Genomic DNA, 18,663 nt, shown 5'->3' with positions numbered 1-18,663 from the left:
ATTATATACTATTAATTTAATTATAATTAAAAAAAAACTAATTTTATTTATTGTATTTTTTTATTGTATTTTTTATTCCCCTATCAGGGGAAAAGAAGCAGCTTGGACTCCTCATGCATAGAAGGAAGCATGAGGTCAGTCCCGCTGCCCTCCAGGTTGGCAGAGGTAGTGTATAGCGCCCAGGATTACATTAGATAATTGACACTGGGTGAAAAAATGGGTTGCAAAATTCAGAAAATTGTGGGATAAAGAAAATGTAAAAATCTGTGTCTGCAAAAAAGTAATAATATAATGGCCCCTAAACCAGGGATACTCAAATAGATTTACCTGTGGGCCACATTACAAAAAATGGCAATGGCAAGGGCCAGTAGATAAAATTACGACATTAATGATACTTGATAACTTCTCTCTTTCAATTGCTTTATTTTCGCAAAATGTATCAAAGTACAATGTGCATGCACACAATATGTAAATAAATAAATGTGTTACATTTTCTTGCATAAACACAAAGAGCTGTTTCCATAACTGCACAAAGTGCACCGAGTAGTTATTTGTCTGTCTGTCAATGAGTAGCTGTCTTACTGTCTGCCTGTCTATGAGTAGCTGTCTGCCTGCCTGTCTATGAGTAGCTGTCTGTCTGCCTGCCTGCCTAATTGTCCATGAGTAGCTGTCTGTCTGCCTGTCTATGAGTAGCTGTCTGCCTGCCTGCCTAATTGTCCATGAGTAGCTGTCTGTCTGCCTGTCTATGAGTAGCTGTCTGCCTTCCTGCCTGTCCAATTGTCCATGAGTAGCTGTCTGTCTGCCTGCCCAATTGTCTATGAGTAGCTGTCTGTCTGTCTATGAGTAGCTGTCTGCCTTCCTGCCTGTCCAATTGTCCATGAGTAGCTGTCTGTCTATGAGTAGCTGTCTGCCTTCCTGCCTGTCCAATTCTCCATGAGTAGCTGTCTGTCTGCCTGTCTATGAGTAGCTGTCTGACTGCCTGCCTGTCCAATTCTCCATGAGTAGCTGTCTGTCTGTCTGCCTGTCTATGAGTAGCTGTCTGCCTGCCTGCCAGCCAGCAAGTTGGTTAACAGAAAATAAATTGTTATGGCTGAGTAAAATAAAATACAATAAACACAATTTGCCTGAAAATAGATTACCCAGCTATGACCTTTTTCATGAAAAAAAATGAGTAGTGATATGGCTGACTGAGTAAAATAAAACAATCTACCTGAAAATAGATAGCTATAAGTGAAGAGCAATTTCCGCAATTTCCATTTCCGCAATTTCCTCAATTTCCATTTCCGCAATTTCCATTTCCACCATTTCCGCAATTTCCGCAATTTCCATTTCCGCAATTTCCATTTCCATTTCCAACTATTAATGGCAGCTGGGTTTCATCATTCAAATAAAATAGAATTCTGTCCGTTTAGCTATAAAATTATGTCAGGGAATAGGGATACAGAGTATATGTCCCCCCCCCCAAGATTTTATTTTCGTTCGAGTAATAGTACAACTCTAATAGTATTACTTATAATAATGTAATTAAAGATAACTTCATTCAGATTTATTTATTTTTATTTCATTTTCCAGATTTTTTTTTCTTCTTTTTTTTAGATTTTCATTGGTGGGCCAGTCATAATGGTCCCGCGGGCCTGATGTGGCCCGCGGGCCTGAGGTTGAGTATCACTGCAGTAGAGTGTCTCAGCCCTGCTGTCGCTTCTCGCCTTTAACTTAAGGCTTACTGGTATAGTACTCTATGGTAGAATAGAAATGTCTCTCACTGAAATGTTTGACACAGGTGTTGACACATTTACTATAGAAGTGATGAACCTATATATATTCTGTCCTATTCACTGGTTGATTTATGCCCGAAGAAGGTCTAACGACCGAAATCTTGCTATCTTTATATAAACAAACAAATGAATAAATAAATACGATTTGCACAGATTTGAGTGTGCAGAGCCTCCCTTTATTTGTCCATGTATACTTCATTGTGACTCCAGGACCTCAACTAAGTCTACTGGCAGATGAGTGCCAGTGTTTTTCCCTTTCTTGAAATCAAGAAAGAAATATTTGATTTAATTATATACTATTAATTTAATTATAATTAAAAAAAACTAATTTTATTTATTGTATTTTTTTTATTGTATTTTTTATTCCCCTATCAGGGGAAAAGAAGCAGCTTGGACTCCTCATGCATAGAAGGAAGCATGAGGTCAGTCCGCTGCCCTCCGGGTTGGCAGAGGTAGTGTAGCGTATTGAGGGAAAGGAGTGGGGTAGCAGTAGATCGGTGGCTCTCCAGCAGGTTGGCCAAACTCGGCATGGGAATCCAAACACTGACGAGGAGAAAGAGAGGAGGCTTCCTCAGTCTTCAGAGAAACAACAAAGGCAGGAGCTGCAACCGTGTAAAGTTGCACAGCTGGGAAATAGCTATATGTAAGGCTAAAACTGTAACTAGCTCTAACTCAGTTTAACAATACTTAAAGGCTTGCGCTGTACTTTACCAGACATGTGAAGCTCTGGCGTGGAATGAAGGGCAGACTGGGCTTTTGTAGAGGCAGTGCTTGATCGCAGGATGGAAGACAGGTGCAGAGAATTGGTGCAGGAGAGCAGGTGTGCTGAGTAGAGCCATGGCGTAGTCAGTGAGGGGGGAGTGGCTAAGCGGTGCTTGCATGTGAAGGTGAGGGGGGGGGGGTGAGCCGTAACAGATTTGCCGTATTAGGGAGAACAACAACAGGCAGCGACTTCCCTCATTGGCCAATCCAAACCATCACCCCCGTGGACTGGCCAAGGTTCGAATGACATTTGTGTCTATGGAACAACATAAATAGCAGCAGGGAGAGTGACAGAAGCCCATTCTACGCAGGAGGAATACGTCAATCAGTTTCAATCTGCTGGTGTGTGAAATGTTGCGCTGGGCGATATCTCTGAAAGGAGGACCGAATAAAACGCTTCATGCTGCTGTGGCAGTGGGACATAAGGTGTACTCCTTTGGAGGGTACTCTATCGGGGAGACCTACATGTACAACATGGGCCAGATTGATGTGCACGTCTTCAACTCACTATCCTTGCGCTGGACAAAGTTGCCCCGAGTGATAACTGCAGGAGGAGAGAATCCCCTGGAGGTTCCCTCCACGCGCGTGTGCCACACAGCCGTGCTGATAGAGGATATCATCTACATCTGGGGGGGGATAGTTAACATCGAGACGGAGGAAACCGGCAATGGGGTTATTACTATCTGTGGGAATAAGTGCAATGTGCTTTATGCATTTGATGTGGAAAGCCACCAATGGTTCAATCCCAGGATTGTTCCCAAGACTGTCCCGGAGGCGAGGTGCGGCCACTCAGCCTGTGCCCTGGGGAAGGTCATGTACATCTTTGGAGGATTCAACCTGCTGACCGGACGTACCAATGACATCTACAAGCTTGACACCACCTCGATGGTCTGGTCTTTCATTGATACCAATGGCATTCCGACGCTTGTTTCAGATTGCCATTCTGCCACCATCATCGGGACAAAGATGTTTGTATATGGGGGGCGAGGGGACGAGGATGAGGTCAATTACAACAACATCAGAGTGTTTGACACTGAGAGCAACTGTTGGCTGAGCACGCCTTCTGCACAGAATCTTCCAGAAGCATGCAGGGGTCATTCTGTATTTGCCTACAATGGAGAGCTGTACGTATTTGGCGGTGAGAAAAACTATCAGGACCGGTCCTTCAATGATGTGTGGAAATTCAATCCAGAGAGCTTCTCCTGGACGAAGGTTAAGCCCAAGGGGACAGGCCCAATTACAATGAATTCTAGAATGTGCTGTTGCATGGTCGGAGAACGTATCATCCTCTTCGGAGGATACACACCCGATGACCTGTACATCTTAGACTTAAGTCCTAGTCTAAAGACAATATGCAAGCTGGCAGTTATTGATCACGGCCTACAGCAGTCGGAACTCCCACACGACATCCGGTGGGAACTCACATCGATGATTCTACCACCAGCAACAGAAAAAAACACAGAGCAGAGAGAGAAGCTGGAAGAGGGTCCAATGGAGGCAATGGAATAGAAGATAAATTGAACAATTTTTCCCCACATGAATGAATGGAGGGTTCTATCCTTAGAACCCTCCCTTCATTCAGTTGGGGAAAAAAAGAAGAGCACATGAATGTGCTCAATGATACACACCAAGAACTAAGCAGCATCATACAGGAGAATTCAGCACTCTACTACCAACGAAGCTGCGCCAGGGCAGACTGCAAAGAAGATCTCTACGAATAGAAACTCCTACACCCAGTTAATACCTATAAGAATTGTAGAAACAAACAGAATCTTCGGGCAAAGGAATGGACAGTTACGGCAGAGGACTTCAGGAAACATATTTGTAAATAAGAAGAACTATGGGAATGGCAGAGAAATGACTGCAGAGGTGGAGACCTTTGTGTTTTTTTATGTTTTTTTTCTCCTTTACTATGATTTTTTTTCTTTCCTTTTTTTCTACTTCATTTGTCATTCAGAGGCAAAGTGAACAATTGACAAGAATTGCCTGTTACTTTCTCAATTATTTTCAGTGGTGTCCAAGCAAATCTACTCTGACACACCCCTTCCTGTGATCATGCATTTGATTTGTACATGGCAGCAAATAAGTGTAACTGCTGCCCAAAAACTAAAGTTGCTCACTAACTAACTATAATGTTTCACACTAGGCTATACTCTTCACCTCACACCAGAAGTCTCACACCCCAAGAAAGTAGACAACAAGTGCAACACATGTACAGTACCATGATTTCATTGATATTAGTCATAGTTGAGCATGCCTGACAAGTGACAAGGAACTCCAAAATGGGCACAGAAGGGACACAGATGGGCACATACAGACATCTCTGTATTATGGGCATGAAAAGGAACAGACTGACAGAAAACAGGTAGGCCTACTGTGACTGGTTGTATGTTTATGTTGACAAGGGGTATTGCATAACCTGGTGGGCCATGCAACTATTTCATTGTTCCCGAGTAGGCTGCTGCCCGGTTTAGTTACTGTCACTGAGGAACATGGTAGATGCTTCCGGTGGGGGAGGCATACTTTGGTTAGACATAGCATTGGTTAATGGTTAGACATAGCATCGGTCCGACTGGAATAAGGTTGGTGAGGGGTGTGTTAAGGGTTGGGAGAGGGCTAAGGTTAGGTTTAGGTGTGCTGCCCCGTGGGAGGTTAGGGCCTCGTCCATGTTTTTACGTAGTGTTATTATGCTATTATGGATCCCACCGCAGCTCCAGGCATACCCCGCCCCCCGCCGCTCATAACCCCCACGGGAAAACCATCCCCCCTGCTGCTCTGGCCTTGCGTCAACCCGATTCATCCCACCTGTGAACTGCAAAGACACACGCCTTCCATACATAGAAGAATAATTAAATTCACACATGCATCAGTAAGCAGGAACTGGGGATGGCAATGAAGGACCGGGAAGTCTGGCATTGTGAAACCCATGATCTCGACTGCGGTCGAAAAATGAATGAATGAATGAATGGCTGGGATAGAGGCAGGCAAGGCAGGCAGCTGCCTCCCGAATTTATGTTGTTCGAAATCAGGTGATATTCTGGGCCAAGATATGACTAGATATCACTATAGTCTTGGTTTGACTTGAGCTGGCCCAAATCAAGACATCATTAATTTGTCCAGGTCCCGACCCGACTGCTTGTTGGGATAGAGGCACGGCAGGCAGCTTGCCTCCCGAACTCCAATCCAGAACTATTAGTTGTCAGCGAATTGGCTCCTCGCCCGTTCCTCGCCTCACCCATATAGGAATGCAAATGCATGCCTTTGTCTCATGGGGTAATACCGTCTGTAGGTGAGGGGTTCTGAGTGGACCATCCATCACCTGTACTCGCCTGGCAGGAACAATCTCTTTGAAAACCTGTTTAGTGTTTCTCTGAGTGTTCAACCACAAAATGCACTTGAAAAGTGGAACGCAAATGAAGTTAGTATACAGCCCGACAACACTTTGCTCCTAACGCAGTCTCACGCCCGAAAAGGCACATATAGAGAGACTTTCATACTGCTGACTGCAGCTTTGGTAGATTGATGTTATAATACAAAACACGCATTAACCAAAGCCCTATTTTATACGTATTTGAAAATAGCAGATCTACAAGCTCACAGCACGCCACATTGCAACTTGTTGTGAGCTTGTAGATCTACCATTTTCGCACAAAGTTTTGCCAATTTGGAAAAACTAAATGTGGTACTGTAAGTAAGTACATCTTGATGTCAAAGCTGTTGTACCGTACTTTTACTTAAGTACAATTTTGAATAATTACTTTTTATATTGTAATATAAAAAAAATAAAAAAATAATTAAAATATAATCTACATACCGCTTTCACCACTGCACTTGAAATAATTCACCTGTCCATACCACTAGCATGCAATGTTGCCAAGTCTGCTTATTATAAGCGATTTTGGACTTTGTTTCTAAAATAGTTGCTTATTTAGGCTTGCTAATGTTGTTTTTAAACCAGTGGTTCGCATTTTCATGTCAAGGATCCCACAAATTAATATATATTTGTCCATGGAACCCCAATCTGAAAATATTTTGTGCCAGATATTCCACATTCATTCTAGTCAAGATTAAGAACCAATAGTCTGTCTGTCTGTCTTGTTTCTCTTGCACAATCTGGCTCATACTGCTCGCTAGCCTAAGATACGGTTCATTAGGATTCACTACAAGTCTAGCTTAGAGTGGCATTGCATCCTAACGCTGGTTTCCACAAATATCCTTTTTATTAAAGATGCAATTGAATATACAGCTTTCTTTCAGATAAAACAGTATACCAATAATATCTATAATCGCTATAATAAATACAGTATGTTTTTCATTTCTTTTTTCAGACAGCTGTAAAAGGTGATAAATCAGACATTGTTAATCATGATTCACACTCGCACACACAGAGGACCAACATGGGGTTAAAAAACTACTGGCTTACATCATGTTCTAATGCCCTACAAGTAGTCTTCAATCTATGTGTCCTGACAAGACAACGCTCTAACACATGGTAAGGTTGTGTATCTCCTTACACGGCAGGCTAGTTCATTTAGCTACAGTTTCCTAGCTTAATACTCACTGTCGGCTAGGGGTGTTTCTGTAAAACATCCAGTCCACAAAATAATTAATGTCCAATAAACGACGTGTTGACAAAATAAGCCAGGTACTCGCAAAACATATAACGAATGATTGCAGTGTAATCCATGCAGACAATCCCACCCATTGATATAAACGGTTAAGCAAGGTGTTCTGTTGCTATACAGTCTTTACATCACATTCTCTCCTCCAATGGGATTCACGGAATGAGTCATGTGACTCCCGCTTGAAACAAATCCCGATTGGTTGGTTGCCTGCCTGTTGAGATGCACCAAGTTCCGATCGCGATACGATTAACCACCTAAACCACCAAATATATACTTTGTTGACCAGGTGTCTGTCTATACTTGGTCCTCTCCTTCCCCCCCATTACCCTAATTCTATCACTAAAATGCATAAGCTCACCGTGTGAGCTTGTAGATCTGCTATGTTTGCCTATCATAACAGAATAGGGACGCTATAGGGTTCATGTGCGTGAAAGCAGGTAAAACAAAATGGTGAATTGAAGCATGCTCTCTCCAAGCTCTACCAGCAGCGGGACCACTAGCTCCTTTAACACTTTGAAACTCTGAACGCTGCCGCCGTTCCAGCCGGGAAACACAAGCCGAAACAGCGTCTCCTCCCCCATGAGAACATGAACACGGCATTCCCTGTGAGTCCAGATTCCTCAACAAAACAGCAGCACAAGAGGCTCTCCGTCCGTCCGTCCGTCCATCCTTCTGTACATGTGTATGTATGTCTGTGTGTGTGTGTGTCTGAGGTCTATCTGGTGTTGAGCATGGGTGACTCTGGGCCCTCCTCGTCCTCCTCATCCTTGGCGTCAATCAGCCGCTGCCGTGCAAAGTCCTCAAAAACGATGTCGTCATCGCTGAAGAGAGAGAGGGTTGGGAGGGGGGAGAGCATCATTTCAGTGCTGTGCTGTGCAATGCAATGGGGGTGTAACGATATAGTAACTGCATCGAAGTATATCAAAATATATCGTCAACCATGTATCGTGATACTTATCGTACCGCCGTTAAAATGTATCATTACACCCCTAGGCTGCAACGATGCCCCACAATTACATGTATTTGCTGCTGACCCACATATCAAAATATCTTTGCCCCAGAAGCAAAGATTTAAAGATCTATACAAGCTTGTTATGTAATGTGGCACAAGCTATGAGCTTGTATATCTGCATTTTTTTGAATAGCCAAAATACAAAATGTGAATTGGTTAAATTCTAAAATGACACACAGATGCTTTCCAGGTCTTAACCCTAGGCCTAGAACACTAAACACGGGTGATGTTCACCCGGACAATTATATTTTTGTAATTTTCATAATGTTGTCTGAGGTGGGTGGGTCTTTCAGTACCTTCCTTTTTTGGGTGAATTTCACACGAGTTTAGTGATAGAGTCATAGAGAAGAATTCCATACACCCACAATGGTTTTTCATTTTGTTCCCAGCTCCCAGTTAATTTTTGTGTGAAAAGTCATGATGAAATATTAAAGAAGAGTACCTCAAGTTGCATTGTTGTATTGCTGTACTTCAATATATGATGAGAAATCTTTTGTATGGAATATTTTACATTGTGTATATGGTCTGACAAAAAGGATGTTTAGTGTTCTAGGGTTAATCGGTTGAAACAACAAAAACAAAGAGATTGGGTGATAGGAAATGAATCATGAATGAAAAATAAATAATTAATAATAGAGAGAGAGAGAGAGAGAGAGAGAGAGAGAGAGAGAGAGAGAGAGAGAGAGAGAGAGAGAGAGAGAGAGAGAGAGAGAGAGCGAGCGCTGGCTGCGTTATTGATGCAGTTATAAAGCACTGCACAACAGATTTCTCACATCACTGTGGATGAATTATTAAACAGCTGTTACTGACAGGAAGACAAACAACAGGAAGTCTGACATGTATTATTGACAAGGACCAAAGGCAGCCAGACAAAGAGAGAGAGAGAGAGAGAGAGAGAGAGAGAGAGAGAGAACCAATAACGAAATATCTGAACCAATAACCAACTTAATCTTGGCTAATTGATTATTCGAGAAGCAGTTTTTTTTTTTTCTTTTCATTGACTAAATCGATTATACTGATTAACCACTCAACTCTGTATTATACTTGGTTTGTTGTACATCGGAGGCGTACAAACGGTGTTTTTTCACCATTTCCTTCCGGTTTTTAAATCTTTTAAAACATTTAAAATCACCCTGACATTGATTGGAAGTCATATGGCACCAGCACTGAAATAGAGTCGGTTACTTACTTTGTGTCGAACTCTATGAGGTTTGCGTCAATAGGATCTTCATCTGGAGCTGCAGATAAATAATAATATTAGGTAAAATATTACAACAAAACAACAATAATAATAAGGGTAATAATAATAGAATAATTATATTTTGGCCATATAAAATTCGTCCCATATTTCTAAAACTAGAGTGGTGTATGATACGTATAAACATTATGAAAAAATACAATGTAAATAATGCTCTTTGCTCATTCCAACAGTTTCAACAATATCTGACCGGAATAACGCAACTCTCCTCTTTACCGGTGTTATTCACAGGTTTGAGTCCAGTAAATTAGCATAACTAAACAATTGTGTCATTAAGGATGTTTAGAGGAAACCAGAGCATATGGAATATACTTTAAGGTACATGTAGCTTCAGTGCCACAGCACAAACATCTATTTTCTTTGACGACGACAAAGACATTAAAACACCAACGTTTGGGCAGGCCTGCTGCCTTCCTCGTGGTACTAATCACTACCCTGAGAAAGGCAGGCAGCACGTAATGTAGCCAGACAACTATTCCTCAATCTCTGAATGCTATACATAGGGCTGTATTTTGCGTGTCTTAAGTACCAGGTCTTATTCCCTAACTTGAGTAAACTAAAGATCTGGAGGCGTGATCAATGCCATTTGGCTATTCTGAGTGGCCAAAGAGCATTGGTCTTTAGTTTACTCAAGTTATAGGGAATAAGACCTGGCACTTAAGACACGCAAAATACAGCCCATAGACTCTGGAACTACTACACCTCTCGAAAAGCCCAGAACTGAAGCAAGCTGTCTTATATGTTTGCGTCCCCAAAAATATATTTAAAATTGACTTCACATTTTTTTCACTTTACCCGCTTTATCGTCAGAGCTTCCGTGCTCCAGACTGTATGATGGAAGCATTTGAACATTGCTTTCCTGGTGTGTACTGTGTAGCACTTCTCTGGAATATGGAATATACAAACCAAAGTAACATACCGTCTCTGTAGAGAGAGTCCTCTGAAGGTTTGGGTTGCATCAGAGTGAAAGGCAGCTCCACCGACACGTCACTGAAATCATAGCGTTATCATCATATAGTGTGCTGCCTGTCGGGCAGAACCAGCTAACTCCAAAATGTTCATTCTTTTCCGGAAATTATTATTATATATCTTTTCCAGTTTTAAAACTAACTGAAATAAAGATTGAATTGAATTGAATTGAATAAATACAATACATAATAATTCCGGTAATAATAATTCTTACCTTGCTGCCAGATCGCCCAAGATCCTGAAATCATTCAAAACACAGTTAGACATCTTCACGTCACCTCCACCCATCCAACAGGCAGCTACACTGCAATGTCCTCAGTGTGTATTTAATAGGAGTGTAATGATATACAATTTACAATTTAGGCATTTAGCAGACGCTCTTAATCCAGAGCGATTTACATTAAGCAAGAACAAAAAAGCATGGGAATACATCACATAAAAATAATTTATCATGAAACATGCGTAAGCTAAGAAAGTAACAGTGGAATATCTACTGTATATAATGAAACTATACATATAAACTATACATACTATACTATGCTATACATATTATGTACTATGACGTGCTATGACTACATACAATGTAATTATAGTGCTGTCTACATAACATGCTATAAGTCTGTATCAAATGCTATCTAAGTCTACAGAAATGCTATCTAAGGGGGTAGGGTAAGTGCTATGGGCCATGATGGAGTCTGAAAAGGTGGGTTTTCAGACTACGGCGGACGATTGGGAGTGATGCTGCAGTTCTGACTGCAATGGGAAGTGCATTCCACAGTTTTGGAGCCAGAAGGGAGAAGAGTTTGGGACGTGTGGAGCTGCATCGAATTGAATCGATTTTAATTTCATGGATCGAAGTATATCAAAATGAAAACAGCAACATTGACTACAGTATGTATCGTATGGTTTTGCAATGCAAATAATCGGTATCGAATCGTTTTGCTATATGCAAATAATCGATTGTATCAATACTACATTTTTGTGCGTGGCATTTAGCAATATTTTGAAAATAAAAGAAAAAGAGGGGATTAATTACTTCGTTTAAAATAATGTATCATATCGCTGTTAAAATGTATCGTTACACCCCTAGTATTTAACTCTGAGAGTCTAAAATGCACAAGTTCAATTAACACTCTTTACAATGTATGATTAATAATATTATTCAGTTTTACTTTGTCGCGTTAAGTAGTTTCAAATATTCCTTCTGTGTTGATTACCAATCTTTTTTTTTATATATATTTTTTTATCCCACGATTTTGTAACCCATTTTTCACCCCTGTGTCAATCATCTACTGTGATCCTGGGCTCTACACACCCTCCACCAACCTGGGGAGAGCAACGGACTTAACTCATGCTTCCTTCATGCCTGAGTGTCCAAGTTGCTCCTTTACACCTGACAGGGGGGAGTTTCCCTGGTTGGACGTAGCGCGTGAAAGGAACACGTTATTCCAACCAGTTCCTTTCCCCTCCATCAGGATTACCAATCTTAAATCTTGCATTGTCCCTTTGAAACTATACCAGTAAAATATTATATAACAATTAAACTTTTGTCTGATTGAAAAGGTTATTCGGTCGGTAACTAGTGCACGTACCCTCCTCTTGATACAACCAGCTTCACTTTGACTTTATATGAGACGATAATGCCCAGCATCTCCTTGTTAGCGCCTTCCTTCAACCTGCACACGCACACACGCACACGCACACGCACACACACACACACACACACACACACACACACACACACACACACACACACACACACACACACACACACACACACACACACACACACACACAATAACATAACACACCCTCAGTCATAAATACAATATCAGTTATGGGGTGTTTTGTACTAAACAGCAGGTCTCACAGGGTGCTGGAGGCCAGGTTAGTGTCTTCATGTTTGAGTTTCCCGTCCAGCGCCAGGCCTCGCTTCTCTCTGTTGCTGGCCAGGAACGGTGTCAACGTAAACACTTTGCAGAACGTCGCACTGGGCGCCACCAGGTCACTGAGGACACAAGCATCACGCGCACGCACGCGCATACGCACACGCACACGCGCACGCACACACACACACACACACACACACACACACACACACACACACAGACTGATGACAGATATATATACAGGCACACATACAGATTGATGTACAAATAGTCGGAGGCAGAACGATAGCTTTGCAGACAAGCAGACAGAGAGGCAGACAGACAGACAGACAGACAGACAGACAGACAGACAGACAGACAGACAGACAGACAGACAGACAGACAGACAGACAGACAGACAGACAGACAGACAGACAGACAGACAGGCAGACAGACAAGCAGACAGAGAGGCAGACAGACAGACAGTTGGCAAACAGACAGACGTACTCTGATTCCTCTGTGGCAACGGGGCATTTATACTGGGCCGTGTTGAACAGACAGATGTCTGCATACTGACGAACTGTAAACACACAACACAAAGCTTGTTACAGTGACTATTATGTTAACTCCCACTCTCACACACACACACACACACACACACACACACACACACACACACACGCACACAGCTCATTTAGACTCTGACCACTTAACGTGGCAGCCAAGTAAGCAAACCAAATTATGTCATTTTACAGCTAAACTGTACATTAAAAAAATATATATATATTTTTTTAAACATAAGAAATGGGCAATGCCATAATCTCTTGGTCAGCACGTTCGCTGAGTTTTATTTGGCCGGCCTTGTTGCATCGGAAGGACCTAACTGACATAATGTTCATTAGTAAGCCATTCAATCCTTTAATCTTTTTTATATTTTGTGTCAAATTATTGATTTCTTTATTAAGTAGCTGTGTAATGAGAAGGATAGTGAACAGTGAGACGGTCGATTTTGAGAGGAGGGGGTTTATTGCTCAATGTGGACCACTTTTCACGATCCATTACAGAACCCACGTAGTTGGCTAATATCTGATACCTCCGTGACCACGGAGAGCAAAGCTCCGTTTCTCACTGGATTGATTCTATGAAGGTTAAAATAAACAAATTGAGCCCCCATGCCCCTCGCAAAAATTCATGAGAGCTCCAAATCCAGTGTCGTGCACAGACATTTAGAGGGGCAGGTGCTCAAGTGAAAAAAGGGCACCTTGTGCAGCGCGTGGAACCGTCCGGTTGCCTTAATTGATTGAAACCTTTATTTATTCTCGAAAGAGCAATTGAGGTTCTCCCTCATTTTCAATGCTGACGAGATTACATTTCATACATTATATAAAACAATTTAAAGACATGCAGTTTATATACACAGACAAATCTTCATGTAAGGCAAAGACATATATATAGATGATGAGACAGACATAAATTAAAAACAGTTACATATTGAGGTAGGGAGGTTCAGAAGCAGGTTGTTAAATTGACCATATGATATTGGGGTATTAATTTTCAATGTTTAAATGTTTTAATAGTGTGAGATTTATAGATTTTGGGGCCTAAATAATATTAGAAGCTTTTTATCATGATGTTACCATGGTTCACATATTGTACAGTGTACACTGTTCGTTTGTTTTTAAAGGGCACATTGCTGTCCAGAGGGCAAAGGGCAGTGTCTATCTGCAGTGTCTATCTGTGCACGCCACTGCCCAAATCCATCCATTCAAGGCCACTATTAACAACCTGCTAAGGCACAATAAGGCAACATTTTCTACATTTCATTATGCTTTAAGTAGCATGTGACGTGTCAAACTAGGGGGTTTTCATGATTCTGAATCCATTCCAAGCATTAGTATTGCACAAAAAACACTCCTTAGGCTACAAACGGCCATAGCCGTCATCACAAATATGATCACAACAATGTACGGTACCTGAAATCTTCATCTTCTTGACTGTCTTGTTGGTGTTGTTGGTGACGTGGACGTTTACACTGATTGGCTCACCGTGGTAATAGATCTGAAAGAGAACAGCTAGTACTAGTGGGCAAAGTGCCACACAGACAAAGCTATAAGGCTAAAGGCCTATTCATAGTCTGGATTTTCGGTGGTGAGCTGACCACCGGAGCTGAAATAACGCTGAGCGGTGGTGAGTAAAAACAGAGAGAAGGGTTGGGGCGGTGGTTTGCTCTTCACCACGGCTCGGGACGTCATATTGTAGTTCGGTGGTCACCTCACCACCGTAAATCCAGACTATGTATGCGCCTTAACGTGTCTTAGAACTATACTAGCGGCAATTACACACATTGGATGTTCTTGTGCAATTAATTTGCATTCAAACTGTGTACTCATGTATAAGCAGACTAAATTGTGCCAGTGCAAGTGGTTTTCAAACTGTTTTAGCCTGCGACCCAAAGAAGAAATGTGACTGTGAGAGGGAGGATGACTGATTTAAGCAGTCACACCTGGCCTGAGTCAAACTAGAACTGGACGCATGCCTTGATCAAGTCCATGATGCACAACAGGTGCGCAGCCACACCCAGCTCTGAGTCCAGTTCTAGTTTGACTCAGGCCAGGTGTGACTGCTTAAATCAGTCGTCCTCCCTCTCACAGTGAGGGACCCAAACTGTGGTATACCTCCTTGTCTAAGGAGGCCTCCAGGTGCAGAGGTTTGTCCGACATGAGGAACTGTCTGGTGGTCTCGGCCGTGGGCTGGGGGCCCGGTCTCTCCGGGGCATACTGGACCTTCCTGATGATCAGCCGCACTGAGTTCCTATACCGCACGCACGCACGCACGCACACACACACACACACACACACACACACACACACACACACACACACACACACACACACAGTTTAACCCATTCTGACCTGAGATCAGATTCTATAAATGTCTTCTACATCCTGACAGTTTTCTGAAAAAGCTATGTCTTCTATGTCAGTCGTTCAGTCGATTTTTCAAAAATAGCAGACCTACAAGCTCGTAGCGCGCCACCGAGTGGCGCGCTACGAGCTTGTAGATCTGCTATTTTTCAATAGCTAAAGCATGACATAAGGGGTTCCCCGGCCAAAATGGGTTCATTATCCGTTGTTTGATTGTTTCTCAGACATTTTATGTCAACCCCCCCATATATAGTATGAAGTGCATGTGGCAGCGAACCCCCATTTGAAAATATGTTGTGCCAGGGACCCCCATAAGAGAGGATCTGACAAATTAAGCACACAACACATTGCATCGAAAAGCTCACAAATGTGCAGCTTCTAGAGAACAGGAAACTATTCTTCATTTTGTTGGGGGGCCCCTGGAACCCCAAGGACCCCACTTTGAGAACCCCTGGACTGTAGAAAATGCACTCGGTAGAGACCCCGCTATGGAGGCATGTGTAGTCAGTGTTGAGTTACATTAGCAGCTTTACATTAACTAGACACTCATCATCATCATTCATAATGGGTCTATAATCAGGCCATTACCTATCCATAAAACATCCATCAAAGGTCTTGAATAGACCCTTCAAAACACAGATTTCACTGCATGCACCGGAGGAGCAGAAGAGCCAGGTGGGTTTTACAGAAGAAAAGCAGTAGTCTGTGGTCTGACTGACCTTAGAACATGACCAGTGTTTGAAGCAGTACAAAGCAGTAGTCTGTGGTCTGACTGACCTTAGAACATGACCAGTGTTTGAAGTGATATTCCTTGCCAGCCCATATGAGCCCAAACCTCACCAAAGGGTCGGGTCGGGACGATAGGGTTTTTAAGGTCGACTTTTGATACAGATTTATAGCATGTTATGTAGACAGCACTGGAATTGCATTGTATGTAGTCACAGCACTGTATATGTATAGCATATAGTATAGTATATATGTATAGTTTATACATGTATAGTTTCATTATATAGACTAGAATTTCGCCCCCCTTCGGGGGGCTCAATCCTAGTGTCGTTGCAGCGCAATATGGGAAGAAGGAAATTGCGGGAATTGACAGACTCCACTTCATGTTTCAGCTGTGGTTTTAAACTCAGTAGTGTGCCCTGCACACAGCGCACACTCGCAATTGCAGCTGGAGGGCGACGCGACACACACACACACACACACACACACACACACACACACACACACACACACACACACACACACACACAGAGCGATGTGTGGATAAATCACTGAGATTTGGGAAATGTGTTCAGAAGTACAACGATTAAGCACGCACAGGCAAATGTCAGAAGCATCTGTTTCGGTTTCCAAACAGGAAGTTGTAAATGTGCTTATTAGACGGAGGCAGCGTGATGCTGGCATCTATTGTGATGCCAGCATCACCACATTTCACATAGAAATATAAGCACCCATTTACTCGCTTAGCGGAGACTGTGGGGTGGTAGAGGACATCTCCCCGGACGCGTGGGTATGTCCAGATAGTTGCCTCGCGGAGGCCTCTTTGTCCAGTGTCCATTCTGGGTCTGGAAACGGCACTTTTTTGAGTGTTGACCCCAATAGAAGGTCTGCTGCTCTGAATTTTACACCTCTCCCGCTTAGCGGAGACTGTGGGGTGGTAGAGGACATCTCCCCGGACGCGTGGGTATGTCCAGATAGTTGCCTCGCGGAGCCGTCTTTTGTCCAGTGTCCAGTCTGGGTCCGGAAACGGTAATTTATTTTGCATTGACCCCAGTAGAAGCTCTGCTGCTCTGAATTTTACACCTCTCTCGCTTAGCGGAGACTGTGGGGTGGTAGAGGACATCTCCCCGGACGCGTGGGTATGTCCAGATAGTTGCCTCGCGGAGGCCTCTTTGTCCAGTGTCCATTCTGGGTCTGGAAACGGCACTTTTTTGAGTGTTGACCCCAATAGAAGGTCTGCTGCTCTGAATTTTACACCTCTCCCGCTTAGCGGAGACTGTGGGGTGGTAGAGGACATCTCCCCGGACGCGTGGGTATGTCCAGATAGTTGCCTCGCGGAGGCCTCTTTGTCCAGTGTCCATTCTGGGTCCGGAAACGGTACATTATTTTGCATTGACCCCAGTAGAAGCTCTGCTGCTGTGAATTTTACACCTCTCCCGCTTAGCGGAGACTGTGGGGTGGTAGAGGACATCTTCCCAAACGCGTGGGTATGTCCAGATAGTTGCCTGGCGGAGCCGTCTTTTGTCCAGTGTCCACTTTATAAAGTCCATGCACTCCAGTGAATAGCATTTATCCATTTAGATAACTTTTTTATGTTGTTTAATTACTTATTTTTACACAGAAACATAATGTGTGTCTTTACAATAACTGTAATGTAATAATAATACTAATAATGTAATGTAAAAATTATTTAATTAACGAATTAAATAATCTTATTTTATTCTGAAAGCAACCGGATGTCTTAAATCTGCTAGCTGTCAGACCGGAAGTTCTAAATTTGCTCATAAGACGGAGCCTTAGACGGAGCCAACTCGCAGGCAGTGCGAGAGGCTGGTTACAGGATTCTATAGGTCAGCCGTTTTGGTGTGACACACACGGCTTCCACATTTAGCTTCATACTGGGTGAAAGTGTCCTTCCAAAAATTATTATTTCGCTCAAAATTCTTATTCACAATGACATCGAGTTGAGGTGTTTGTGTTTTAGGGTAATTGTTGCATAAGCGCTATTTCGCACTATTTCTCCCTCCCCTCCCCTGTGTCTGAAGCAGCTAGCATGGAAGCTATATGGATTATGGAAGCTTTCCCTCCGATTGCACACAACCATGCCGTTATCCACGCGTCCATCCGATTGCTTTTAATGTAAATGTCCCATCCACTGAGCAATAGCGATATAAGCGCCTTATTCATTCATTCGATTCATTTGGGTGTGGGGCTGTGCAGTGCTGTGGGCAGCCTTTCTGACGGAGGCTCGGAGCTGCTGCTGCTGACGCTGTTCGAGTCGCATGGAGCAGTATAGAGTAGGCGTGGCGCAGCATTAGAAGGGCGCAGCAAATGCACGACATTGAGGGGTGGAAACCATCCCGGTCGCGTGGTTCATCTAACGCGTGTGTCACTGTGAAGGACTGGCCCCAATAAGTGAACGTAGTTGGCGTAGTAGACGCCAACATGACGATTCTGACGTAGGCTGGTGATGTTGAGCAACAATGGCGTGGTTGACAAAAGTAATATTTATTCAGTAATTAAGACATTTCTTTCAATGAAATGTAGCCTATATGTATTCTGGGAGTGTGCCGAATTTATTTTGCATATGGAGATGTGGGGTGAAAGTGTGGTTGGGTCGGAGAAAGCTGTTGGATAAACGGCCATGTGCTTATGTACCCCTGTCTATTAGGGTAGCAGGATTATTATGATTATTATTATTAGTATTGTTATTGTGATTATTACATGGATTATTGTTGTGATGT

At 42.8% G+C, this 18,663-nt stretch overlaps 2 protein-coding genes across 5 annotated transcripts in view; one reads left to right on the top strand and one right to left on the bottom strand.

The window, feature by feature from the left end:
- Window positions 1-2,888: 2,888 nt before the first annotated feature.
- LOC308321285 (kelch domain-containing protein 3-like) lies at window positions 2,889-4,046 on the top strand (the record flags this gene model as incomplete). The annotated part of the gene is made up of 1 exon (XM_080772124.1): window positions 2,889-4,046. The coding sequence occupies one exon, from the start codon at window positions 2,889-2,891 to the stop codon at window positions 4,044-4,046; it is 1,158 nt and encodes a 385-aa protein (XP_080628250.1).
- Window positions 4,047-6,850: 2,804 nt separating this feature from the next.
- Window positions 6,851-18,663, bottom strand: part of LOC308321448 (beta-arrestin-1-like) — a 69,776-nt gene continuing 57,963 nt past the window's right edge. For all 4 annotated transcript variants that reach the window (XM_080772338.1, XM_080772337.1, XM_080772340.1 and 1 more), the window contains 9 exons: window positions 14,945-15,080; window positions 14,243-14,327; window positions 12,777-12,849; window positions 12,272-12,409; window positions 11,994-12,077; window positions 10,616-10,639; window positions 10,352-10,422; window positions 9,364-9,412; window positions 6,851-7,983 (listed from right to left, as the gene is read on the bottom strand). In XM_080772338.1, coding sequence (XP_080628464.1) covers window positions 7,878-7,983; window positions 9,364-9,412; window positions 10,352-10,422; window positions 10,616-10,639; window positions 11,994-12,077; window positions 12,272-12,409; window positions 12,777-12,849; window positions 14,243-14,327; window positions 14,945-15,080 — 766 coding nt within the window. In that variant the 3' untranslated portion in view covers window positions 6,851-7,877. The remainder of the gene's footprint in view (window positions 7,984-9,363; window positions 9,413-10,351; window positions 10,423-10,615; window positions 10,640-11,993; window positions 12,078-12,271; window positions 12,410-12,776; window positions 12,850-14,242; window positions 14,328-14,944; window positions 15,081-18,663) is intronic.

This window comes from Protomyctophum bolini (assembly GCF_963924005.1).
Source record: "Protomyctophum bolini genome assembly, chromosome: 9".
NCBI classification, from domain to species: domain Eukaryota; kingdom Metazoa; phylum Chordata; class Actinopteri; order Myctophiformes; family Myctophidae; genus Protomyctophum; species Protomyctophum bolini.
The sequence above is the reverse complement of the archived record's forward strand: the minus strand, read 5'-3'. Positions and strand labels throughout refer to the sequence as shown.